Source organism: Crocodylus porosus, unplaced genomic scaffold, assembly GCF_001723895.1.
Source record: "Crocodylus porosus isolate Cpor-Errol unplaced genomic scaffold, CroPor_comp1, whole genome shotgun sequence".
In the NCBI taxonomy this organism is placed as follows: domain Eukaryota; kingdom Metazoa; phylum Chordata; order Crocodylia; family Crocodylidae; genus Crocodylus; species Crocodylus porosus.
In genome coordinates, this window is record NW_017728928.1 from 1,266,908 (window position 1) to 1,289,000 (window position 22,093).

Below are 22,093 nucleotides of genomic sequence, written 5' to 3' on the forward strand. Positions count from 1 at the left end.
CGCGATGGCCGAGGTGGTGGCCAGGAAGATGCCGCATGGCAGGAAGTAGATGGCCACGCAGTGCAGCCACTTGAGCGCGCGGTCCAGGGCGGTGGGAGGGTCGGCGTCGCGCCACACGTCCAGCCACCAGTAGAAGGGGACGCCGGTGGCCAGCGCCACGGTGAAGACGGCGGCGATGAGGCGGCGGCTGCGGGCAGGGTGGCACAGGGCGCGGTGGCGCAGCGGGTGGCACAGGGCCACGTAGCGGTCGACGGCCAGCAGCACGGCCACCCAGACGGAGGCGTGGCTGGCCGCGAACTCCAGCGCCGTGACGGCGTGCACCGCGGCCGCCGGCACCGCCCGGCCCAGGATGCCCGTCTGCAGGATGAAGCCCACGAAGACGATGAGCACCTGGGCCAGGATGTCCGAGGCCGTCAGCGCCAGCAGGTGCCAGTACGACGACTTCTTGGTGTGGGCGGCCAGGCGGGACAGGGCAGCCGCCGTCAGGACGTTGGCTGGGGGCAAAGCAGAGCCGGCTGGGAAGGCGCTGCCGCATTTGGGGACACCTCAGCCCCCGGGCCGGTCCCGGAGGCTGCCAGCCTCATGCCGGGTGCAGTGGGCTGGGAGCGGGGCGCCCCGGGCCAGCTCCGGGCAGGCAGCAAGGGCTGTGCCAGCGTGTGGAGACCCCCCAGCCCCGTCCCACCTACCTGGCAGCCCCAGGGCCAGCAGGACGCTGTAGTACACGATGGGGACGATGCCCACCACGCAGGGAGACCGCTCCTCGCCCGCCGGCGCGGTGCTGTTGGGCCAGGCGCCATCCTGGAGCAGCATGGAGCAGCCGCGGCGCTGGGGACGGAGTGGAGTCAGAGCCCAGGACAGGGGCACCGCTGCTGGTGTGGGCCCGAGGCGTGTGGGAGCCGGGGCGCGTGGGGGGGGTGCACGCAGGGGCAGCTGGACGGGCAGGGGGCCACGGCGGGTGCATACAGGGACAGACGGACGGAAAGCGGGGAGCGGACAGGGACTGTAGGTAGGGACAGACGGACGAGGGGATGGATAAAGGGTGTAGAGGGGACGGACAGAGGCTGGCAGGTGGGCATCGAGAAGTGGAAGGGGGGTGCATGTGGGTAGGCAGACTGGTAAGTCTGGGGTGGATGAGGGCTGCGTGGACGCCCAGGCGGGCAGGGAGAGCTACGGGGACAGCCGGGCGCCCCAGCCCGGTGGATCCTGCCGCCCCCCCCAGGTCCCCTGCCTGGGGGGGCTCTTACCGGGGTCCCCTCAGGCTCCCTGGTCCCGGTGCCTCCCCGCGTCGCGGAGCCGGAGCCGGAGCCAGCGCCTCGTGCCTGGTCGGCGGGCAGGTGCGGGCTGTGCGGAGCAACCAGCCCAGCCCAGCCCAGCCGGGGGAGGGCCGGCCGAAGGGGGCCGGGCGGGGAGAGGAGCTCCGCCGAAGGCCTGGCCAGCCGCTGAGAGCTGGGGGGAGACAGGGGGGGCCTGGCTGGTGGCGACGGTGCCCCTGACACGCGGCCCCCGAGCCCGGGGCAGCCGGGCCCTCCCAGCCCCGTGCCCGGGCCACCCCCTGGCTCCGGTGCAGGTGCCTCCTGCGCTCGGCTCGGTCTGGCCCACGCCGGCTTCCCGGGGCGGCGCAAGGGAAGGCGACCAGCAGCCACAAGGCATCTACCCTGTCCCAGCTCGGGCACGCGGGAGCCCCACGGCGGTGCCACGAGCCTGCTGCCACGGCACTCAGCTCCGGGCCCCAGCACCCGGCCCTGGCCTCGCCCCGCCGGCCCCGGTCCGAGCCGGTCGGGCCCGCGGCCAGGAGCTCTTGCAAGGGGCTGGGGGCCGTGCTCTTGTCCCTGTGCTCACCCAGCTCCTGGGACCAGGCGGGCTGGTCGAGAGGTGGGGGCCTGCACCCTGGCCTGGGGCCTGCCGTCTCCTGCCTCCGCTTCTGGCCCTCTGGCCTTTGCACGGCCGTGGGGCGGCAGCTGGCCTGGTCCCCCGGCGGACGCCCCCCCAGCGCTCTGCCCTCACGCCGGCCCCGGCAAGCTGTTGTTTTCCAGGCCGGCGGTTAAATCAGCCGTGGGCAGATGCGGGGCCGAGCCATTAGCGGGCTGGGGCGGGCGCCCCGGCGATGCAGGAATGCCCGCCCGGGCTGTTTGCTCACCCGAGCGTGCGGGGAGCTCCAGCGCAGATAGTGCGCGGGCAGCGCGCTCGTGCGAGCAGGCGGCCATCTGGAAGGGCCGGGGTCCGCGCGGCCCCCGCTCCGCGCATCGGGTGGGCGGGCAGCCACGCAGCCCAGCTGGCGCCGGAGCCATTAACCATGTCGGGGCTGGGCCGTGGGGTAAGCTGGGGCCAGTCCCCAGCTGGACCTGAGGGGTGCCAGCATCAGCTTCCCCCCCAGAGCAGGGCGCGCTGACTTTGGGCATGCCCCCCTTGCCCAGCATCCCAGGCGGGCAGCGTTTGCTGGTGCCCCAGATCTGGACCCCAGGGTCTAGACCCCGCTGGATCCCAAACACGGGCGCATGGGGTGCCGAAGCCCCCGGCGCAGGCCCGTCTCCTGGGGCAGAGCAGGGCAGGCATCCAGCAGCCCCGAGAGCCTTTGGAGGGGCACCGGGAGCCTCCAGCAGCGGCTGTGTCCCCTGGACCTGCCTGCTCGCTCCGCTCAGGCTCCTGGCAGGCGCTGCTGCCTGCGGCCGTGGTTTCCTGGCTGACTGGCAGCTGGGTTTGCGACTCTGGAGGCTTCAGGCCCTTGGCCGAAATGGAGACCCCGGATACCCTGCTAGTGCCCAGCTCCTCACCACCCTGCCCATGCTGGGCAAAGTGACTCACCCAGGGGCACCCAGGGAGGCTGTGGCAGAGCCCAGACCTCCTTCTTCCTTGCTGCAGCCCAGTGGCCTCTTCATGTGACACCGCTCTGGCGCCCTGCTTGCAACGCCCACACGTGACTCCCAGCCCTGGGGGTCTCGGATGCCCTTGCCTGTAGATGCAGCTGGCTTGGGGTGGAGCACGGCAGCCCCCCTCGCCCCGGCCCCGAGCCAGCTCTGCACGGGTGCATGGATGCTGGGGGGTCGGGGGGGTCACAAGGACAGGCAGGGGCAGGGCCGCAGCCCAGTGGTGCGGCCTGAGCTCCCAGCCTGGGAATGGGGGGAGCTCTTGGCTGGCGCTGGGGGAATCTGGGCCAGCGAGGCCATTGTCCCTGCTCCGCACGGGGGGGCTGCACTAGCCGGGCCAGGATGCCATTAGCTCCTGTTACCGATCCCCAGAAACAGCTGGCAGGCTGCCAGCGGGGGGAGGCCCCGCGCCCACCCAGCCCCGAGCCAGCGGCTGCCAGCTCGGATCCCGTCAGCCCCGACAGCTACTCGATACCCGGCACGGTGCCCGCTGAAGGTCGCCGCGCCCGCCCCAGCAGTGCTTGGGGGCGGGATAGGGGAACAGACACGGCAGGTCCCCCTCCCCGGCCACGGCCCTGCCCGTGCAGGATCCCAGTCTGCCCTACCGTGGTGGGCACGGGGCAGGTCCTGGCGCCCGATGTGCCCGGCCCCCCCGATCAGCAGGCTCCCTGCCTGCACCCTGCACAGATGGGCTGGTGGGGAGCAGGGGGCACCTGGCCGCCTGGTTTGGGGATCACCAGAGGTCACGACCCTGCTGGCTGCAGGGATGTGGAGCAAAGCACCATGCTCCAGTGCCCCTGGGTGGCCCTGGGGCGGGTGGATTCAGGCCCGTCAGCGGTGCCGTCAGGCCTGAATCCACCCACCCCAGCCGCCCGGGCTCGCGGACTTGGCTGGCGGTGGCAGTGTGCGTGGAGGCCCTGACCCACGGCAGGGGCTGTTTCTGGCCCTTCAGTGCTGCAGTAACCTCCAGGGCACCAGGCGCGTGGTCTGCAGCAGCCCTACGTGCTAGTGCAAGCCTGGCAGAGCAAGAAGAGTGGCGTGCGAGCAAGCTGGCAGTGCATGGAGACCCCGTGGAGGGGAATGCACGGGAGAGGCCGAGACGCGCGGGGCTGACCCCCACGCTGCCGAGGTCGGAGAAGGACGGAGCCGAGGCCCCTGCAGAAGGGGCGCCGGAGTGGGCGCAGGGGGGTCCGGACGTCCCCGGGCCGATGCGCCGGCGGGTGCGAGAGTGCCACAAAGCCGGGAAGAAATCAATGCACCCTCTGAACCGTTCCCGTAGCAACGGCTGTTGTCAGTTTCCACCAATCAATGGCGCGGAGCCGGGAGCCCGGCTGGGAGGGTCGGGGCCCGGCATAAAGGGGCCCGCGGCTCGGTCGCTCCCAGTCCCCCGTCGCCGCCCTGCCATGGCCAGGATGCCGGGGGGCTGGCCCGGTGCTCCCTGGCGCCGGCGCTGCTGCGGTGCCGCCGTCCTGCTGCTCTTGCTCACCGTGCACGCAGGTAAGGGTGCCCCTGGGCTCCCCCAGGCAGGGTCAGCGGGCTCCTGGCACCCAGTCGTGCCGCGGGCCGGCGTGGCGCCGTCTGTGCAGCTCAGCCGCGACCAGGCAGGACCAGGAGATGTGCCCGGACCCTGCAACTTTCTGCTGGGCTCGGCTGGAGCAACTCGCGGGGCGGTGGCAAACCCAGCTCACGCCCAGAGAGGAGCCCTGGCAGGCCGGACTCACCGCCTGCTTGCACGGGGATGCCCCTAGTCCCGGGCCCGACGCAGTCCCTGCTCCGCGGCTGCAAGAAGCGGGCGCCGGCTGGCAGTTGTGCGCTGGGCGCTTGCTCTGCCAGCCGAGTCCTCCGTCCTCGAGGCTGCAGCGGGCAGAGGGGGGGTTTGTCCTTCCGGTTGTCCCTTTGTCTCGGCTGCGGCACGAGGGGCCCTGCAAGAACAGGCTGGGCTTTCAGCCCCCGTGGCCGGAGGAGGCGAGAAGCGAGACTTGGCTCCGGCGCGGGTCCCCTTCAGGGAGCTGGCGAGGCCGTGCCATGCCCGGAGCTGCGCGGGGACGGGCCCCGGGCTCTGCGCGCTGGGGCTGGGCGGGAGGCCGAGGTCCCCGGGAAGACACCGAGAAGAGGCCTGGACCATGCCCGCCCTGGTGCTCCCAGCTCGCCGTACAGCCGGCACCGAGCCCAGGGCCGTAGCTCGAGCCAGGCCACATACTCGCCCCGCTCCGCCGACCCTCCCTGGCCACGGGGCCACGCGCCCGTTGCCAGGCCGTCCTGGCACGCGCCCCACGGCTCCGCTCCTGCCCCGCAGCCCAGCGCGCGGAGCTCGGGGCGGACACGGCGGCGGCCACCATCAACCACGCGCCGGCGCTGCTGCAGCGGCTGCAGGGGCTGCTGCAGCGGGGCAACGGGAGCGACGCGGTGCTGCGGGTGCGCCCGGCCGGCAGCGACGAGGTCCAGGTCTTCCACGCGCACCAGCTGCTGCTGGCCCTGCAGAGCGACGTGCTCGACGGGCTGCTGCACAACCGCTCCGTCCTCACGCTGGACGAGCCGCCCGACAGCGCCGCCCTCTTCGACAGGTTCCTCAGGTCCGGGGCTGGCGGGGGCCGCGGGGGTGCTCAGAGCCCCGAGGGTGGGCAGTGGCGGGCGCCGGCAGGCTCCTGACACGCCGGCCCGTGGCCCGCAGGTACCTGTACTGCGGGGAGGTGTCGCTGCAGCTGCACCAGGCCATCCCGCTGCACCGGCTGGCCAGCAAGTACGGCGTGGCGAGCCTGCAGCGCGGCGTGGCCGAGTACATGCGGAGCCACCTGGCCAGCGAGTCGAGCCAGGGCCACGTGGTGGGCTGGTACCACTACGCCACGCGCGTGGGCGACGCGGGGCTGCAGGAGAGCTGCCTGCAGTTCCTGGCCTGGAACCTGTCGGCCGTGCTGGGCAGCGCCGAGTGGGCCACGGTGAGCACCGAGCTGCTGCTGCTGCTGCTGGAGCGCTCCGACCTGGTGCTGCACAGCGAGCTGGAGCTGTACGGCGCCGTGGAGGCGTGGCTGGCCCGCCGGCAGCCCGAGGCTCGCGTGGCCGAGCGGGCCCTGCGCGCCATCCGCTACCCCATGATCGCGCCCAGCCACCTCTTCCAGCTGCAGGTGCAGTCGCCCGCCATGCTGCGGCACCGCGCCGCCGTGCAGGACCTGCTCTTCCAGGCCTTCCAGTTCCACGCCGCCTCCCCGCTGCACTTTGCCAAGTACTTCGACGTCAACTGCAGCATGTTCCTGCCCCGCAACTACCTGGCGCCCGCCTGGGGCTCGCCCTGGGTCATCAGCAACCCGGCGCGGGACGACCGCAGCACCAGCTTCCAGACCCAGCTGGGCCCTAGCAGCCACGACGCCGGCAAGAGGGTCACCTGGAACGTGCTCTTCTCCCCGCGCTGGCTGCCCGTCAGCCTGCGGCCCGTGTACGCCGACGCCGTGCCCGGGGCGCTGCCCGCCGCCCGGCTGGAGGACGGGCGTCCCCGCCTGGTGATCACGCCGGCCATGTCCAGCTCCGACTTCGCCGGCGTCAGCTTCCAGAAGACGGTGCTGGTGGGCGTGCGGCAGCAGGGCCGCGTCTTCGTCAAGCACGTCTACAGCTTCCACCAGAGCACGGACGAGGTGCCCGACTTCCTGGCCCACGCCGACCTGCAGAAGCGCGCCTCCGAGTACCTCATCGACAACGCGCTGCACCTCCACATCGTGGTCAAGCCCGTCTACCACTCCCTCATCAAGGCCAAGAAGTAGCCGGGCGGACGGGCCCCATGCTCCGGATTTGGGGCGGGGGCAATTCCCGGGGCTTTTCCCTTCTAGATAGAGGTGTGTTCGAGATAGTCTCTGGGACGGTGCCCGTGACCCGGCCCCCAGGCTCTCGGGGGGCAGGGAGGGGGCGATACGGGCGGAGGAAGAAGCCCCGCACCCAGCTGCCCCCGCTGCCCGGGCCCCTTCTGACCGTGACCCCTGTCCGAGCTGGGCGGCCGCGCAGGTTGGCTTCGCCTTGGCTGCCCCCCCGTGACTGTGGCCCCAGCTCCTGGGTCCAGCTGTGGCCGGCGGGTGCTAGGAGCACCCACTCCCTGTGCCGGAGGCTGGGATCCAGGTGGGGCATCAGTGCTGCCGGGCAGGTGCGTGCCCGCTGGGTGTGCGAGCACCAGTGACGGCAGCCCGGGGTGCTGCGGGGGTGCCCAACTGCCCCAAGCCCTGGCACGGTGACACTAGCCGCCCCTGCCAGCCAGACTCCCGGTGCTGACCACGGCCACCCCACGGCAGCTCCCGAATAAAAGCAGGAAACGTGTCCTCTGCGGTGCTGGTGCCTTCTTGGGTGGGGGGTGTTTTGCTCCCTCCCGAAAGCCGGGCATGTTGGCCAGCTGGCCAGAGAGCCACGAGCCCAGAGCTGTGTGCCGGTGCCAGGCCCTGCTGGGCTCCCGGCTGCCGTGTCTGCGCTGCTGGCAGGAGCCCGGCTCGGGTAAAGCAGCTGGGGCGTGCCTGCGGGCGCGCGCCATGTGCCGCCTGCTGCTGCGCACGCCTGCCACGCGCCCCCGCGGCTTTGGGCACAGCCGGGAGGAGGTAGGTGTGGAGGCAGCCCCCCCAAACCCCAACCCCAGGGAGCCCGCAGGGCTAAGTGACGTGTCCAGGGCTGCAGGGCCAGTCGGCGGCAGAGCAGAGGGACAGACTCCATCGCTTTGCCCCCCCAGCCTTGGCATTGACCCCTACCCGCCCCCCGCAAAGGACAAAGCAGTGAGGTGCCATCCCGGGCTCTCGGCCACGGTGTTTAATGCAGCCCGACCGAGCAAAGCAAACCGCGGTGCTGCCTCCGTGCCCTGTGCCCTGCCCCCGGGGGTTCCCAATCCTGGGCACCGCAGCTCCAGCCGGCTGCAAAAGGGTCAGGATTGGGCCCCAGTCCAGCCAGGAGTTTGGCAACGTGAGTCATGGCCAGAGCAGCTGCTTGGAAATGCAGAAGCCCCCGGTCAATGGGGTGGGAGTCTGCAGACACCCCAAATGCCACGGGTCCTGTGACCCCTTGGCAGGCAGGATTCCCCAGTGCAGGAGAGCCTGATTTCAACCCCTGTCCTCCCCGGGTGCCCCAGGCCCTGTACGAACCCCACAGTGGGGGGTGGCCCTGAGCTTCCCAGCACTGTGGGGCAGCGAAACCTGGGCTGTTCCAGCTGGGCTCAGCCCCTCAGTATCCGCGGCTCCGGCCGTCCTTGCTGCCAGCGTTCCCCGCGATGTAGCCGGGCCGGGCGCGCTGGCCGGTGGCGGGGCCTTTCTTCAAGCCGCCGGGGTGGGGCAGGGCCAGGGGGAGTGCGGGCGAGTCCCCGGGACCTGGGGGAACAGCCACCAGGAGCGCTGAGAAGCGGGACCTCTGCTCTGCTCCAGCACCCAGCCCTCTCCCCTCCCTGGCCCGTGGCGGGGCAGAGGACAGGGCACCCGGGCCAGGGAAGGTGCAATGCAGCTAGTGGGTGCAGCAGGGTCCTTGCGGCCTCTGCCTCGGCCACGCCAGGGAAGGAAAGTCCCTCTGCCCAGGCTGGGTGGGCAGGGGGCTTTAGTGCCAGCCCCAGCGCCATGCACACGCATCCAGCCTGCATGGACCCGACTCCCTGTCCCTGGACCCGGACCAGGCACCAATGCCCAGTGGTGCGTGCCCGATGCCCCCCGCCGCTCACCTGGGGGCTGGCTCTGCGGCAGCCGCACCTTGGCCAGGTGCAGCGGGGCTTTGCTGGGCGCCCGGGCGGGCGGTGCCAGCTGGCTGCCTCCCAGCAGCCGGCGCTCGGAGCTGGTCTCCAGGGGTCTGCAACGCGGCACATCGCTTTTCAGGCCAGAGAGCTGCGGGGGGACATGATGCATCAGCGCAGGCGGCTCCAGCACCTCCACCCTTGCACCCAGCGCAGTACCAGGGTCCCGGGCCAGGCCACGGGCACACTTATGCCAGCATGCACACGAGCGTCCCTGCCACCCCTGGTTCAACCTCCCCTCCCCCCGCCCCGGGCACTGGGGCCGACGCTGCCAGGAGCGGGCACTGTGCCTAAGCCACACGTACCCCGTGGCCGGTGACCTCGAAAGACCGGGACCGCCGCTTCCTCCGCTTGGCATCCAGCGACTCCTCCCGCCTCTCCAGCTTCTTGCTGCCCTTCTTGTGTGCCCGGAGCCAGGGTCTGGGCGAGCGGTTGGGGAGTGTGCCACCAGCCCGCGAGCCCGCTTCCCCGGTGCTGCTGGACAGGTTGTCCTCGCTGGCGGCGTGTGGCAGGCTGGGGCTCGGTGCCCGGCGGCCCAGGGGGGTGGCGGGGGACAGGGGGTCTTCGCTCTCGCTTAGCGAGTGCAGCGACAGGCTGCTTGGCTCCTTGGCCGGCTCCAGCAGGGGCAGGCGGTCGCACTCCAGGGCCCGGGAGCGGCGCCGGGCAGCCTTTACCGCGATGCTCTTGGTGCCACTCAGGATCTCCTTGCGCTCTGCTGCCAGGGACATGGGGGTAAGGGGAGCAGGGATGGGTTCTCCCCTGCTGGGAGGGGATGCCAGATCTGGACGTCAGCCCAGAGACCCTCCTGGACCCGCCGGAGGCTGCAAACCCCAATGTTCCTGGCATGATCCTAGTGCCCTGGGCAGCTGCCCCGTGGGAGGGACGGGGCACCTCGGCAGGGCAGGAGAGCACAGGCACTGCATACCCTGTGTTCATGAGAGGCAGCAATGCATGTGAACGAGCGTGCAAAGGCATGCTTGCATGTGACAGCACATGCACACGTATGATGATATCACAGTGGCTGCCAAATGTGTCCATGACCTGCACGGAGCAGCAGGTGCTAGGGCACGCGTGCATGCTGGGGCGTGTACATGCTCACGTGTCCTCAGGCGATGCTGCAGCAACTGTGTGCATCCACTTGCGTGTGGCCAACCGGCGTGGCAGCATCCCTTGCAGGTGCATGGGGCCTTGATCGCACCCAGCCCCCCTGGGACCCTAGTTTGGCCCTCACCCCGTTCCCCTGGGTGCCCAGGTCCTGCCGGGGCAGGCAGTACCTCTGTGCGCAAGGGCGAAGTCGGTGCAGAGCTCGCCGCTATCCGGGGAGGAGGTGCACTGGCTGCCCAGGCTCACCAGGCTGTCCCGGGGCGGGCACTGGGGGCAGAAACACAGGTGTGTGTGTGCCCAGCGCCATGGTGGAGGCAGCCCGCATGGACTGTGGATGCTCCCAGCCGGGCCCAGGAGTCCTGGCCCTAGGTGCCACCCAGCTCCCGCGGCCGCGCTCACCTCCTGGGTCACCAGGCCGTTGACGTGGATGGGGGGCGGCGTCTGCACGGCCGAGCTCTTGAGCAGCTGTGCCCGTGGGCTGGCCTTGAACATCTGGGCTGGGTCACTGGCGAGGGGAAAGGGTTGTGGACGCCCACCTCACATGTGCACGCATGCAGACATGGGCGTGCACACGCGTGCAGAGCTCAAAGGTGCTAGCAGCCCCGGCACTGCCTTGGACCCACTGCTGTGGCTCTCCGGCCCCAGTGATATGGGTGGGCCAAGCCCCATGGATGAAGCCCCGTGGCCAGGTCCCCCCCAGCACCCCAGCACGAAGCCCCTACCTCTCTGCCTCGCCAACCAGCGGGGGCAGGGTGCTCCTGCGGGAGTCCCGCGGCGCTGGGGGCTCCGAGCCCAGCGTCCTCACGCTCTCCTGGTCCGAGTCCAGCACGCCGTCGCCCGCTGGGAGCTGGGGGAGCTTGGACAGAGACATGTCTTGCTGGGGGTAAGCCCAGCCCAGGTGCTTTGGGAGCCAGACAGCCCTCACCACGCCAGGCCATCCCAGCCCAGGGACATGCAGCAGCCGGAGACCCCCTGTGCCCCACGTGGAGCCCCTGTCCCCTCCCGGGCGGTCCTGGGCACGTGAGTGGAAAGCCCCCCTGCCGCTGCAGGTACCTTGAGGGTCTTGCTGGCCACGCGGTCCAAGCCGGGCTCCTCCAGCTCCCGCATGTAGATCTCATACAGCTCTTCCAGGTGCCGTGGCACCGACAGGTGGTACTCTGTCGGGACAGCGTGGGGGTCACGGGCCCACAGAGCTGCCCCAGGAGCCCTGCCGGCTCCCAGCCCTTGGGACAGTGCCCGGGGCAGGGGGTTGTGCCAGGCTGGGCTCGCCCCGGCTCCTGCTGCCCGCCCCCACCCTCCACAGCACCATCTAGGTGGGTTTGTGCCCTGCCCGGTGCTGGGGGGCTGGCGTGGCATGATGTGATGTCACTGCATTGTGGTGTGATGTCATGGCACCGTGACGTGCTGATGTAAGCCGTAATACGGTGGCACAGCCTGGCACTGCAGGACCGAGTCGGGATGGGGCCTCCCCATGTCATCACAGCACACGGTGACACAGGCTGTGAGATCACGGCATGACGTCGCACTGGGACCTAGCCTCACTGCAGGCACCCTGGGAGGATTGTGTCATGTCATGGACCCTGTGCCATGACAGTTGTGTGCGGTGACAAAGGTTCACCTGGTTGTGACACAGTAGGACAGACGTGCCTCATGCCAGGGCATCTGGACACTGCCACAGTTTAATCACGTGACCCAAATAGAGACAAGCCCACAGCACATCCAGTGTCACATGGACAATGCATGTCACGACATGGCCGGCACAAACCCATCCTGCTGGAACATGCCAACGCCATACTGAGACATGCCAAGGAGAGGCTTGTCCCAAATGGATCCTGCTGGAACACGCCATCGTCATGCTATGACCCACCGAGTGTCACACAGCCATCTCATATCACCATACAGCTGTCCCGAATAGATCCCACTGAGACGCACTCATGCCATGAGACATCACGCGTCACACAGACGACCCATGTCGTGACACGATGGTCATGAACAGATCCCACCTCGACAGGCCAATAGTGTCATGTGGCCAACTCATGTCGTCACATGAGGGTTAAAACAGATCCCACCTTGACATGCTAATGGCATCACATAGCCAACTCATGTTGCAGTGTGACAGCTACGACAGGGCCTGGCCATGCCCCGCCATGCGGCAGCCCCTCTGCACCAGTGCCGGAGGTGTGGGGATGAGCGCATACCACGGATGAGCTGGCGCTGCTGGCGGATGATCTGGTGGCAGAGGCGACGATGCTGCTCGAAGCGTTGCGCCGCGTCGTCCCGGTGCAATTGCAGGGCCGTGCTCTCTGCCTCCAGCTGGCGCACGTGGCACAGCAGCCCCAGCGCCTCGCGCTGCTCTTCTGCGCCCACGGGCCGTGGCAGCGCCTCCTCCAGCCGCCGGCCCCGCTGCTGCAGCTCCCGCAGCCGCCGCTCCAGCTCCCCCTGCGCATGGCACCGGGTCACCTCCAGCCACGGACTGCTGGGGGGGCCTCGTGGCCTGGCCTGTGCCCCTGTCCTGGCCATGGCCCTTGCCCATGCCCCCTGCCCACACCCAGAGCCCAGCCCCTGCTTCCCCTCCTCCTAGTCCTGCCAGGGCCCCCTGCCCTGCCCTGCCCCAGCAACCATCCCTGGGTCATTTCTGACTCGGGTCTGATGCCCCTGCTGAATGAAGAGAGACTGCATGTGTGTGTGTGTGTACATGTGCATGTGCAGTGGGTGTGTGCTCACATGTGCAATGGCTGTATGCAGGTGTCCAAGTGTGTGCGCAGATGCAGTGACTGCGTGTGCATGCGCGCACACACGTGTGCATGCATACTTGAATGCAGGGGGGTGTGTGCTCACATGCAGTGGCTGTATATGGGGGTGCATGTGTGCAAGTGCAATGGCTGTGTGCGTGTGAGCAGTGACTGGGTGTGTGCATGCATGTGTGCAGTGGGGCCATGTGTGTGTGCATGCATACATGCAACAGCTGAGTGTGCGTTTGTGCGCATGTGCATGCGGTGGCTCTGTGCACACACACGTATCTGCACGTGCAGCGGCTGTGTGTGTGCATGCACACATGAAGTGGCTGTGTACATGTGTGTGTGCATGTGCATGTGCGTGTGCGACTTCTGCTTCTGTGGCTGGAGACGCAGGCCTCAAGCAGCTGCCCGTAGCATCGGCACCTTCTGCTTGTGCAGCTTCTTCTGCTCGCCCAGCAGCGCAGCGATGGCCTCACGGGCCGCGGCCACCTCAGGCGCGTCAGACTGGTCGTCCCCTGTGTCCGAGTCCTTCTCGCTCTCGTCCTTGCCCCGCGTCTCCTTCCGCCGCTCTCCCCGCCGCTTCTGGGCACGCCGCGTCTTCTCCTGCTCCCAGCTGCAGCCGCGCACCCCAAGGATGGAGGGCATTAACCTGGGGCTGTACCCCCCTGCAGCACCCACCCCGCTAGCAAAGGGCACTGCGTAGGGGGGCAGCACACTGCCCCTGTGCCACGGGGCATGCAGAAACCAAGCCAAACCCCAGCTGCCCAGGCAGAGCTGGGCACGAACCGAAGCCCTGGGGCTGGGGTATATGGAGCGGCCCGTCTCCGTCTCCACTTACTCGGCCACGGTGAGCAGGTGGCGGGAGCTCTCCAGCTGCACCTCCGTGCAGGCGTTGTCCAGCGTCAGGAGGTGGCGTTGCACGTCCATCTGCTCCTGGAAGGTGCCCACCAGCTGTGCCTGCAGCTGCTCCGTCTCCCTCCGCGGGCACTGGGAGCTGTGCAGCTGCACCTCGGCTGCAGGGTGGCAGAGAGGGGCATCAGGGCCGGTGCGCACCCCAGACCACCAGGACCACCGCCAGACCCCGTACCTTGGATGTGGCGGATGTTGCCGTGGTCGGGCGGGCCAGGGGCAGGGGTGAGGGCCGGGCGGGAGCCCTGCTGGTCAATCTTGCCTTTGAGGCGTTGGATCTCGCGGCGCAGGTCGGAGATGATGCTGGTGTACTGAGCGATGTGGTATGAGACGTTCAGTAGGTTCCTCTTCACCTGGGGGGGCAGAAGGGCCAGGGTTGGGTCGTGGCGTGGTCGCAGCCCCCTTCCAGGCCCACTCCCCACAATCACTAAACCCTGGGGGTGGGCAGGCAGCGGCCTTTGTAATTCAGTTGACTTCATGGCTTATCATCATCTCCCAATTCCTGCTAATCTCTCTTCTGCAAAGGCGTTAACGACCTGCTGTCCTTCTCATTGATCAGAAACTCTCCTTTCTTCTGCAGCTGCGCTGTGTTACCCATTCCTGACCTAGTCTCTGCTATTTCACAGCCCCGCCGGCTGCTTTACCTCTAGCAGCAAACCTTAACTCAGGTGTGGTCGTATTAGAAACAACGGACAGTGAAGTACTGGGGGCTGCCGAGACACTTGGGCTGAATAAGAGATGTATGTTTAACAATAACGACTGTAGGACTAATGACACAGCACCCTTGGACTATGTTTGCCTAGTTGGTTATGGGTTTTCTTTTAAACTTTATGTATAACTTAGTAAATGAGTGGATGTTCCCAGAGTTAAACGAAATAATCTCATGCCAGCCCCCAGGCATGCAAGTAAAGTTAGCTGAACTGGAGAAAGAGGTGTGCTGTGTTGCATGGGAGGAGGCACCGTGCCATTTGCACGCCCTTTTCACAATCCTAGACCCACCCATGCAGCCAGGTATGCTCACAGGTATGCCCTGTGCCCCTGCCCCTTGGGGCGTGGGTTGGAGGCGCGCCCCGGGCAGGGCCGTGGCTGTACCGTGGTGCGGATGTTCTTGGCGCGGTCGGCGTAGGTGAGGGTGCTGCGCGACTCCTCGAAGGCGGTGCTGGCCGGGCTGATGTGCGCGATCATCACCGTGCGGCTGTTGCCCCCCAGCGAGTCCTGGCGAGGGAGAGGATGGGGGAGTCCACGGGCCACCTCCCCACCCCGGGCACCGCGGGTCAGAGGGACCTGCCTGCTTCCCAGCATGGGGCTTCCCAGCTCACGAGGCCCCTGTGCCGTACCTTGAGCAGGCGGGTGAGCTTGCTGTCGCGGTAGTTGACGTACTTGGCGCCCGCCCTGTCGCTCAGGGCGTTGATGCAGTTGCCCAGCGCCAGCAGCGAGCGGTTGATGTGGGCGCCCTCCTTCATCCGCTGGCCCCGGTTCTGCGTCTGCGGGGGGCGGCAGGGACCTCGTGAGGCACCCCCCTGCCCCGTGCCCCTGCCCCTGCCTCAGGATCGACCTTGGACCCTCCCTCTGCAGTGCCACGGGGCAGCTGGGCCTGGCCCCCCATGCAGCACTGAGACCCTGGGGCACGGGTCCTGTACCTGCGAGGCCCGCTCAGAGCCGGCCAGGTCGATCATGAAGAGGCGGCCGAGGCGGATCTCCTGCAGCACGTTGCGGACGCGGCTCTTCTGGCGGACGGTGACCTGCAGCACGGCGTGGGAGCGTGACGAGGTGAGGTTGGCGGCCGTGGGCTCCTGCGTCCGCTGCTTATTGCCCTTCGTCAGCAGCTGCATGACCTGCGGGTGGCCAAGGGGGCACGTCAGCTTTGCACGCCTGTCCCCCCCGTGCCCGGCACCGGGGGCTTGGCTGTTATGGTGCCACCTACAAGACCCAGCAGGATGGTGATGGAGACCACGGGAGGTGACACCGGGACCTGCTAGGGCCGTGCCGTGCCCACCTCCTTGGCGTTGATGGTGGAGACCTCAGTGATGCCGGCCACTTGGATGATGCCCTTGGAGTCCTCCCGCAGGTCCAGGTAGCCCAGTGCCGGGTTCAGCAGGTCCCGGATCATCTCGTTGTAGATCTGCCAGGGCAGGAAGGGGCGAGGAGTCAGGGGGGTGCAGAGAGCCACCCTCCGCGCTGGCAGCTACCCGGGGCCAGCTGGCATGGGGAGCACAGCCATGGTACCCCTAAACCATGCACTGCCCTGCCTCTCCCAGGTGCTGGTAGCCCCGATGCTCGGGGGGACCCACGGGCACGACCACGTGGGCTCTCCCACCCATCCCGTGGTTGCCCGGCTCCGCCGCCTCCTCCCGGTGCTGCCTGCCTGTGTCAATACCGCGAAGCAGAGGCCCCGCGTTGCCAGGCGACTCTCCAGCCGACCGAACCCAGGCGTCCGGGAGCCAAGTCCAAGCTCTTTGCACGGCCGCCAGGCACATGCATGCCCGGTGTGTGCCCCCACGTGCTCCAGGCTGGGGGGATTTGCTTTGCCGGTGCCCCTCGCTCCTGACCCGCAGCCCCCAGACGGACCCGGGAGTTCCTGTAGGACCTACTCTATTTTGTGCTTGGCTGCTGCCTCCATCCAAGGAAAGGAGCCAGGAGCTACGTCCACCCCGTGCCCTTCCCGGGCTGCTGGGTTAGGCACCCCTCTACCCCTTTCCTGCTGCCCCGGGCCCTACCTCGAGGTAGGACATGGAGACCTCGTACTCCATGTCATCACTGGTCTCCTCGATGGCGCGAAACAGGTCGTTGAGGGTGCGCACGTAGATGCCCGGCTCCAGGTCCGTGCCCAGCATCGTGTACGTCTTCCCGCAGCCTGGTGGGCAGGGCAGGGCAGGGCAGGGAGTCAGGCCCCTGCGGGGCAGCAGGGTGGGCGCAGGGTGAGACCCCCTGGCCGTGGCTGCTCAGCTCTTACCGGTGGGGCCGTAGGCGAAGACGGTGGCGTTGTAGCCGGAGATGACGCCCTCGATGAGGCCCTTGGTGGTGGCGCGATACACGACCTCCTGAGGGTGGGAGATTGGGGTGGGGACAGCGTATTGCTCTCTGCCCCCTGCTCATCCTCCTCCGCCCAGGCCTGGGAGCCCAGGCTGGGACCCGCTGGGCACAGCATGCACCCACAGCCCAGGGGTGCTGGGGGGAATCTCCCCTGGTGGGGAGCAGTATGGTGCTGCTGACACGCAGCTGGGCAGTCCTTCCCGGAGCACCCAGGGCAGACACAGCTCCCCAGAGCTGGCTGCACTTGCTGAAAAGGGAGGTCTCTGCCTCCTGGGGCTTTGAGGGACAAGACAGGCCGGTGGGGGGAGCGGAGAAGCCGCTGGGGCGTGGGTGGGGTGGGGGGGCAGCTACTTTGGTTTCACTTAGCATGAAACGGAGCTGCTGACACCGGAGCCGGGCTGGCCCAGCCTCCCCCCTCTCCCGGGGCACCAGCTGTTGCACGCAGATGGCAGACGGTGCGGCCAGGCCCGGGGGATGCCGCCCGCTCTGTGCTCACCTGGGTGGCCGCGAAGTCTAAAGCCACGTCAAAGATGTAGGACTTCTCGCGGGAGCGGTTGGCGCGCAGGATGTCGTCGGGGTCTTCCATGGGGTCCATCAACACCACCACCTGCGGGTGGGCGGGCACGTGGGTCGGGGCATCTCCTGCCACCCTGGGGGCACCAGCCAGGCCTGCGCGGGCAGCACAGCCGGCCCCCTTTGACCCTCTTGCCTGGGGATCGTACCCACTCCTCCGTGACGAGCCAGGAGCCCGGCAGCGAGGAGCCCCCAGGCGAGAGGGCAGAGCTGGGCCCCTGGGCCCTCGACCTCTTGCCCCCACAAAGAAACCCTGCCAGCCGCAGCCGGGCTGGTGCCACCTCGGGCGCCGCGGGCTGGGGATCGGGTTCCCGGCGAGTGAGCGGAGAGGAGCCCGGCTTGGGTTTCAGAGCCGTGAAGGAACAAAGCTGGCGACAGTGCCCTGGATGCAGCCCAGCGCCACATCTGGGGTGCAGCTAGGGGGGCAAGCTCAGGGTCTACCCCCTCGCTGGGCATCTCGGCGGCCAGTGCCCCACCACAGGGCAGACAGCCTGGGGCCGGCGCGGGAACTGAGACCTCTGCCTACACCTTGCAATGCACCTGCAGCTCCTCCATCCCAAGTCGTGCCCCAGCCATCCTGCTGCAGGGAGTCCCGGAGGTTAACGCATGCTGGCACCCAGCCTGGCAGACCTGGGGCGAAGAAGTGGGTGCACAAAGGGCTCCCTGCCCCATCCTGGGAGGGTCGCCAAGGTAGTGGCGGGATGGCTGTTAGAGATACAGGCCTTGCGTGCCTGACTCACTTTCCCCTTGGTGGGGATGGGGTGCTGGGAGCCTGCCGGAGGGAGCTGGACCTATGGACCGGGGGTGAGCTAAGCAGGGCCCCCTGTGCTGATGGGGAGGTGCAGGGCTGAGGACACGCGGTTGTGCCGGCTGCCAGCCCGAGTGAACCGGCCGTGCCCAGGTGCCTCGGCTGCCCAGGTGCGCGGGGGGGTGGGTCTCTCATTGTGCTCCTGAATCGGGACATTGTTCCCAGGCCGGGATTAACGAGGCCTTTGTGCTCCGTGCCAAGGAAGCCGGATCATCCTTCCCCCGCCTGCGGCAAAAGCTGCCCGGATGCCCCTGAGCTGGGGGCGCCTGGGCTGGGCATGCCCTCCCCTCCTCTCTCTCCTCGCTGGTGCCCATTACGGTGGCATCAAGGCTTGGGCACCCCATCGTTGCTCCCCCATGGTGCCAGCAGAGCCTGGAGGGGCTAAGGGAGGTGACTGAGGCCCCCTGGGCTGTCTGTGGCAGAGCCAGGCCCCTGGAGCAGTGTGGGGAAGTCGAGGCAGGATGGGCAGAACCTCGCTGCGGCGGAGGGGAGGCAGGGTTGACCCCCTGGCACTGGAGGGGGAGGTCAGTTTTGCAGCTGAGCCAGTGCCGACATCCGCTGACCGCCCCCCGCCTTGCGTGCAGCCCTTGCCATGGCAACGAGGTGCTCTGAGAAACCACGCCAGTGCACCGTGGCGATAGCATTGTCCTGTGGGCCGCAGCACCAGGGGCACGGCCCCCCCAGAGCTGGGCAGGACGGGCACAGCTGCATGCACCGATCCTGCCTGGGCTGCAGCCGGTGCCCCTCTACCCCGGAGACCCTAGCCTCCCACTCCAGGGTAGAGGCGACACCCCCTGCCCAGGATCCTGGCTCCAGGATGGAGGCCCCTGCTTTGGGCCTGACCCAGCCGAGGGATGCCAGGTCAGGCCCAAAGCAGAGGCCCTGATCCTGGACCTGCACCCTTGGCACTGGGAGCCCCAGCGAGTCTCTAGGCCTCGTGCTTGGAAGGAGATGCCGGGAAAGGGGAGGGCAGGGTGCAGCCCCTGCCCCTCGCTGCAGCCCTGGAGCCAGGCGCCCATCTGGGCACCTCCATCCCGTGCCACCGGATGCTTCCCATCCCCGCTGGGTCTTGGAGGGGGGCCCTACCTGCTCATCCACCCGGTGTGCAATGAGCGTGGCACCCTCCTCCAGCTCGGCCACGCTGATCGGCCGGATCCGTAGGGCTACCTGGAAGACAGCGGGGACCAGCGGGGAGCCTCGGCGGGCACTGGACCGCTTACTGTGGTGGGCATCGCGCGCACATCGGGCCGTCCCACGTCCCACCCTGGCGCAGCAGGCATAGCCCTGGCACACTTGCCTCGTGGCTCTCCCCAGGCCACGGCTAGCTTGTGACCCCTGTGCCCATGCACCGCAGAGGCAGGCTTCAGCCAGCAAAGTGCCAGGCTGAGACATCAGGCGTGAGTGTGACCCGCAGGCCCCGGGGACGCCTCGCAAATAGAAACCTTCCTGGCACCTGCGGGCACCTTGGGGAGCAAGCTGGGCCCAGCTCGGCGGCAGGAGGCCAGCTGCAGCACTCCCCCAGTGTGCGGACGTGCCCTCCGTGATGCACGGGTGTGCAGTGGGACCTGGGGCCATGCAGAGCCCAGTTTCCCTGCTGCCACGAGCAGAAGAGTCCTGGGGGCGACTGGGTCTGGGCCTAGGGGGTCTGCCGCAGCTCGGGGGCCAAACAGGCAGGAAGCGAGAGAAGGACTTTGTGCTTCGCATGCACGCGTGCAGGCCACAGTGCGCTGTTACACTCATACACAAGTGCGCAGTTGCATACAGGTCGTACAAACCATGCAAGCCACACACACACACACACACACACAATATAGTACACAGTTACACACAGACACACTAGTTACACATGCACTATGCAGTACACAGTTACACACACACTTTAGTTACATACGCACTATACTATACAGTTATACACACAGACGCTGCAGTACAGTTACTCACACACTAGTCCAGTTCCACACACACACACTAGTTGTACATGCACTATGCAGTACAGGGTTACACACACTGTACACTACACAGTTACAAACACACTGCAGTACAGTTACATGCTATAGTTACATACACACTATACAATATAGTCACACACACACTACAGTACTTACACATGCATTATACAGTACACAATTACACACATGCTATCCACTTGTTACACACACACTCTACAGTACAGTTACGCACACACACTATAGTTACACATGCACTATACAGTAGTTACACACACTGCACAGTTACACGAATGCTGTACAGTTACACACACTACACTGAACACAGTTACACACATTACACTGTGCATACAGTTCCCCTTGCCCACCATGTAGTTACACATATGCGCTATGCTGTACATACAGATACACACGCTATACTGTGCATACAGTGCACATGCAGTTATGCCTGCACACTTCTCAGTGCACACATGGCTCCATTTGCCGTACAACTACCCAGGCGCAGCCCCCCTCTGCCCCGCTCACCTGCTCCCCCACCCCCATTTTGACAGACAAAGCCGCTATCAGCAGAGCCCCCAGACCCTGGGGATGAGGGCACGGGTCATTAGGCACTAGGGAAGCCGGCAGGGGATGGCCCTGATGGAGCCCCCCGGTGCCAGAGACTTGGGCACCTCCCTGAGCCCAGTGCAGACAGGGCTGGGGCAGCTCCCACCCGGTGCTTAGCAATCAGGGAGCAAAGTCCCTGCTGGGAAGGGGGCTGCTCTGCTCTCCGGTACCCGCATGTGCCAGCCTGCCCTGGCAGCACCTGCCCCCACCCCCAATGGCCCTGCCGAGGCCAGACTCACAGTGAGCTGCTGGTCCTTGGAGTCCCCCGTGTCCTTCATGGTCCGGCTGGTGCTATGTGGTCTAGTGGGGACGGGCGGTCGATGCCACCTGCATGGCTCTGCCAGGCTGCGCTCGTCCTGGCATCAGCTGTTTCCCAAACACCCTGGATGCACTTGAGCCCTGCCCAAAGCAGGCTCATGGCCCGCCAGCTGCCCCCCATCCGTGGGCATGGGGCTGTGCCTGCTTCCTGCGCCCCACGGGGCTAGCGGAGCCAGCAGGAAACGGGGGGAGGCATTGCCCTGCTGGCACTGCCCTCCCCGGGCCCGAGGCTGGTAAGGAAACGAGCCTGTCTCTGCCTCACTGCCGCCTGTCCCGGCTGCCAGTCCCCTGGAGATCCTCAAACTGTACACAACAACCGCCAGGCAGCCGGCTCCTGGTGATACAACCGCTCTGTGGGTGTGTGTGTGTGTGCCAGGGCTCAGCCGCCCTCTCCCGGCCTCCAGCGCATTGTTCTCTGCTGGGCAGGCGGGTGTGGGAAGGCCGGGGAGAGGGGGGCTGATGGGGAGGGGGAGCTGCTCTGTAGCAGGTGGAGCAGGAGAGCGTGCGCATACGCATGTGCAGCAGGTGTGTCTGCGTGTGTATGCATGTGTGTTCATACAGGAGGAGCATCTGCACAGGTAGCAGATGAGGTGGCATGCGTGTCTTGTGTAGGTGTGTGTGCATGTGCGTGCATCAGGAACACGTGTGTGCATGTATGCACCGGGGTGTTGGCATGTGCCTGTGCAGGAGGCGTGTGCATATGTGTGTAGCGTGTCTGTGTGTGTGTCTATGTGTCCATATTCAGCAGGTGTGTCAGTATGTGCCTGTGTGTGCGGCAGCCACACGTGCATACAACAGAATTGTGCATATGCGCCTACATGATCAGCAGGCACATGGATATGTGCCTATGTGTACATGTGCAGCAGGTCTGTCTGTGCATGCAACAGGTATGTGGGCATGTGCCTGCATGTGTACATGTGCAGCAAGCATGTAGGTATGTGCCAGTGTGTGTAGCAAGTGTGTATGTGCTTATGTGAAGCAGGTGTATGTGTACGTGCCTGCACGTGCATGTGTGCAGCAGGCGTGTGTGCATGCAGGTGTTGTGTGCCTATCTGCCTATGTGTGCAGCAGGCATGTGGGTACTTGCCTATGTGTACGCCTGTTCAGCAGGTATGCGTATGTGCCTGCGTGTGCAGGTGTGTATGTGCCTATGTGTGCCTGTGCAGCAGGCACATGTGTGCAGCTGGGCCTGGCTGCCCACCCCCCTCTTGCCCCTGAGCCCTGGCATGTGCTCCTGCCCCCCTGGTGCCCAGGGATTCCCCTGGCAGGGAGATCCCTAGACAGGTCCACGTGCCCCCCAACTGCTACTCACCCTTGCCCTGTGAGGCAGGGGGGGCACAGCCCGGCTCTGCCTGCCATTGCCTGCCAGGCTTTTCGTGCATGGTGCTTCCTGCAGAAGCCCCCCATGCCAGGGCGGGTGCAGAATCCAGCCATGCATCACAGCATAAACCCCCTGCTCA

At 67.1% G+C, this 22,093-nt stretch overlaps 2 protein-coding genes across 5 annotated transcripts; one reads left to right on the forward strand and one right to left on the reverse strand.

The window, feature by feature from the left end:
* The first annotated feature begins 3,832 nt into the window (after positions 1–3,832).
* BTBD17 (BTB domain containing 17) lies at positions 3,833–6,700 on the forward strand. The gene is made up of 3 exons (XM_019542310.1): positions 3,833–4,361; positions 5,161–5,437; positions 5,536–6,700. The coding sequence occupies exons 1-3, from the start codon at positions 4,073–4,075 to the stop codon at positions 6,614–6,616; spliced, it is 1,647 nt and encodes a 548-aa protein (XP_019397855.1). The 5' UTR covers positions 3,833–4,072; the 3' UTR covers positions 6,617–6,700.
* Positions 6,701–7,622: 922 nt separating this feature from the next.
* Positions 7,623–21,591, reverse strand: KIF19 (kinesin family member 19). 4 transcript variants are annotated; one of them, XM_019542309.1, is made up of 20 exons: positions 20,555–21,591; positions 18,850–18,930; positions 16,879–16,989; positions 16,303–16,390; positions 16,067–16,203; positions 15,346–15,471; positions 14,990–15,184; positions 14,687–14,833; positions 14,442–14,564; positions 13,528–13,702; positions 13,279–13,453; positions 12,864–13,053; positions 11,901–12,141; positions 10,756–10,859; positions 10,425–10,558; positions 10,102–10,207; positions 9,873–9,969; positions 8,904–9,310; positions 8,530–8,689; positions 7,623–8,188 (listed from the first exon to the last, which is right to left on the reverse strand). In XM_019542309.1, the coding sequence occupies exons 1-20, from the start codon at positions 20,591–20,593 to the stop codon at positions 8,046–8,048; spliced, it is 2,979 nt and encodes a 992-aa protein (XP_019397854.1). In that variant the 5' UTR covers positions 20,594–21,591; the 3' UTR covers positions 7,623–8,045. The 4 variants fall into 4 exon arrangements, with proteins under 4 accessions (XP_019397854.1, XP_019397853.1, XP_019397852.1 ...); XM_019542308.1 differs by having other exon boundaries at positions 8,904–9,313; XM_019542307.1 differs by lacking the exon at positions 20,555–21,591 and having other exon boundaries at positions 18,850–19,765.
* Between the last annotated feature and the right edge of the window lie 502 nt (positions 21,592–22,093).

Excerpts from the sequence above, each read along its gene's own strand:
- KIF19 (XM_019542306.1), bottom strand. The coding sequence starts at position 19,503 with ATGAGTGTAACAGCGCACTGTGGCCTGCACGCGTGCATGCGAAGCACA. Across the intron at positions 12,142-12,863 it reads AGAAGCTGCACAAGCAGAAG|GGGGAGCTGGAGCGGCGGCT; the intron begins GTGCCGATGCTA and ends TGCCATGCGCAG. Across the intron at positions 9,970-10,101 it reads ACGGCCTGGTGACCCAGGAG|TGCCCGCCCCGGGACAGCCT; the intron begins GTGAGCGCGGCC and ends TTCTGCCCCCAG.
- BTBD17 (XM_019542310.1), top strand. The coding sequence starts at position 4,073 with ATGCGCCGGCGGGTGCGAGAGTGCCACAAAGCCGGGAAGAAATCAATG. Across the intron at positions 4,362-5,160 it reads CTTGCTCACCGTGCACGCAG|CCCAGCGCGCGGAGCTCGGG; the intron begins GTAAGGGTGCCC and ends CCTGCCCCGCAG. Across the intron at positions 5,438-5,535 it reads CTCTTCGACAGGTTCCTCAG|GTACCTGTACTGCGGGGAGG; the intron begins GTCCGGGGCTGG and ends CGTGGCCCGCAG.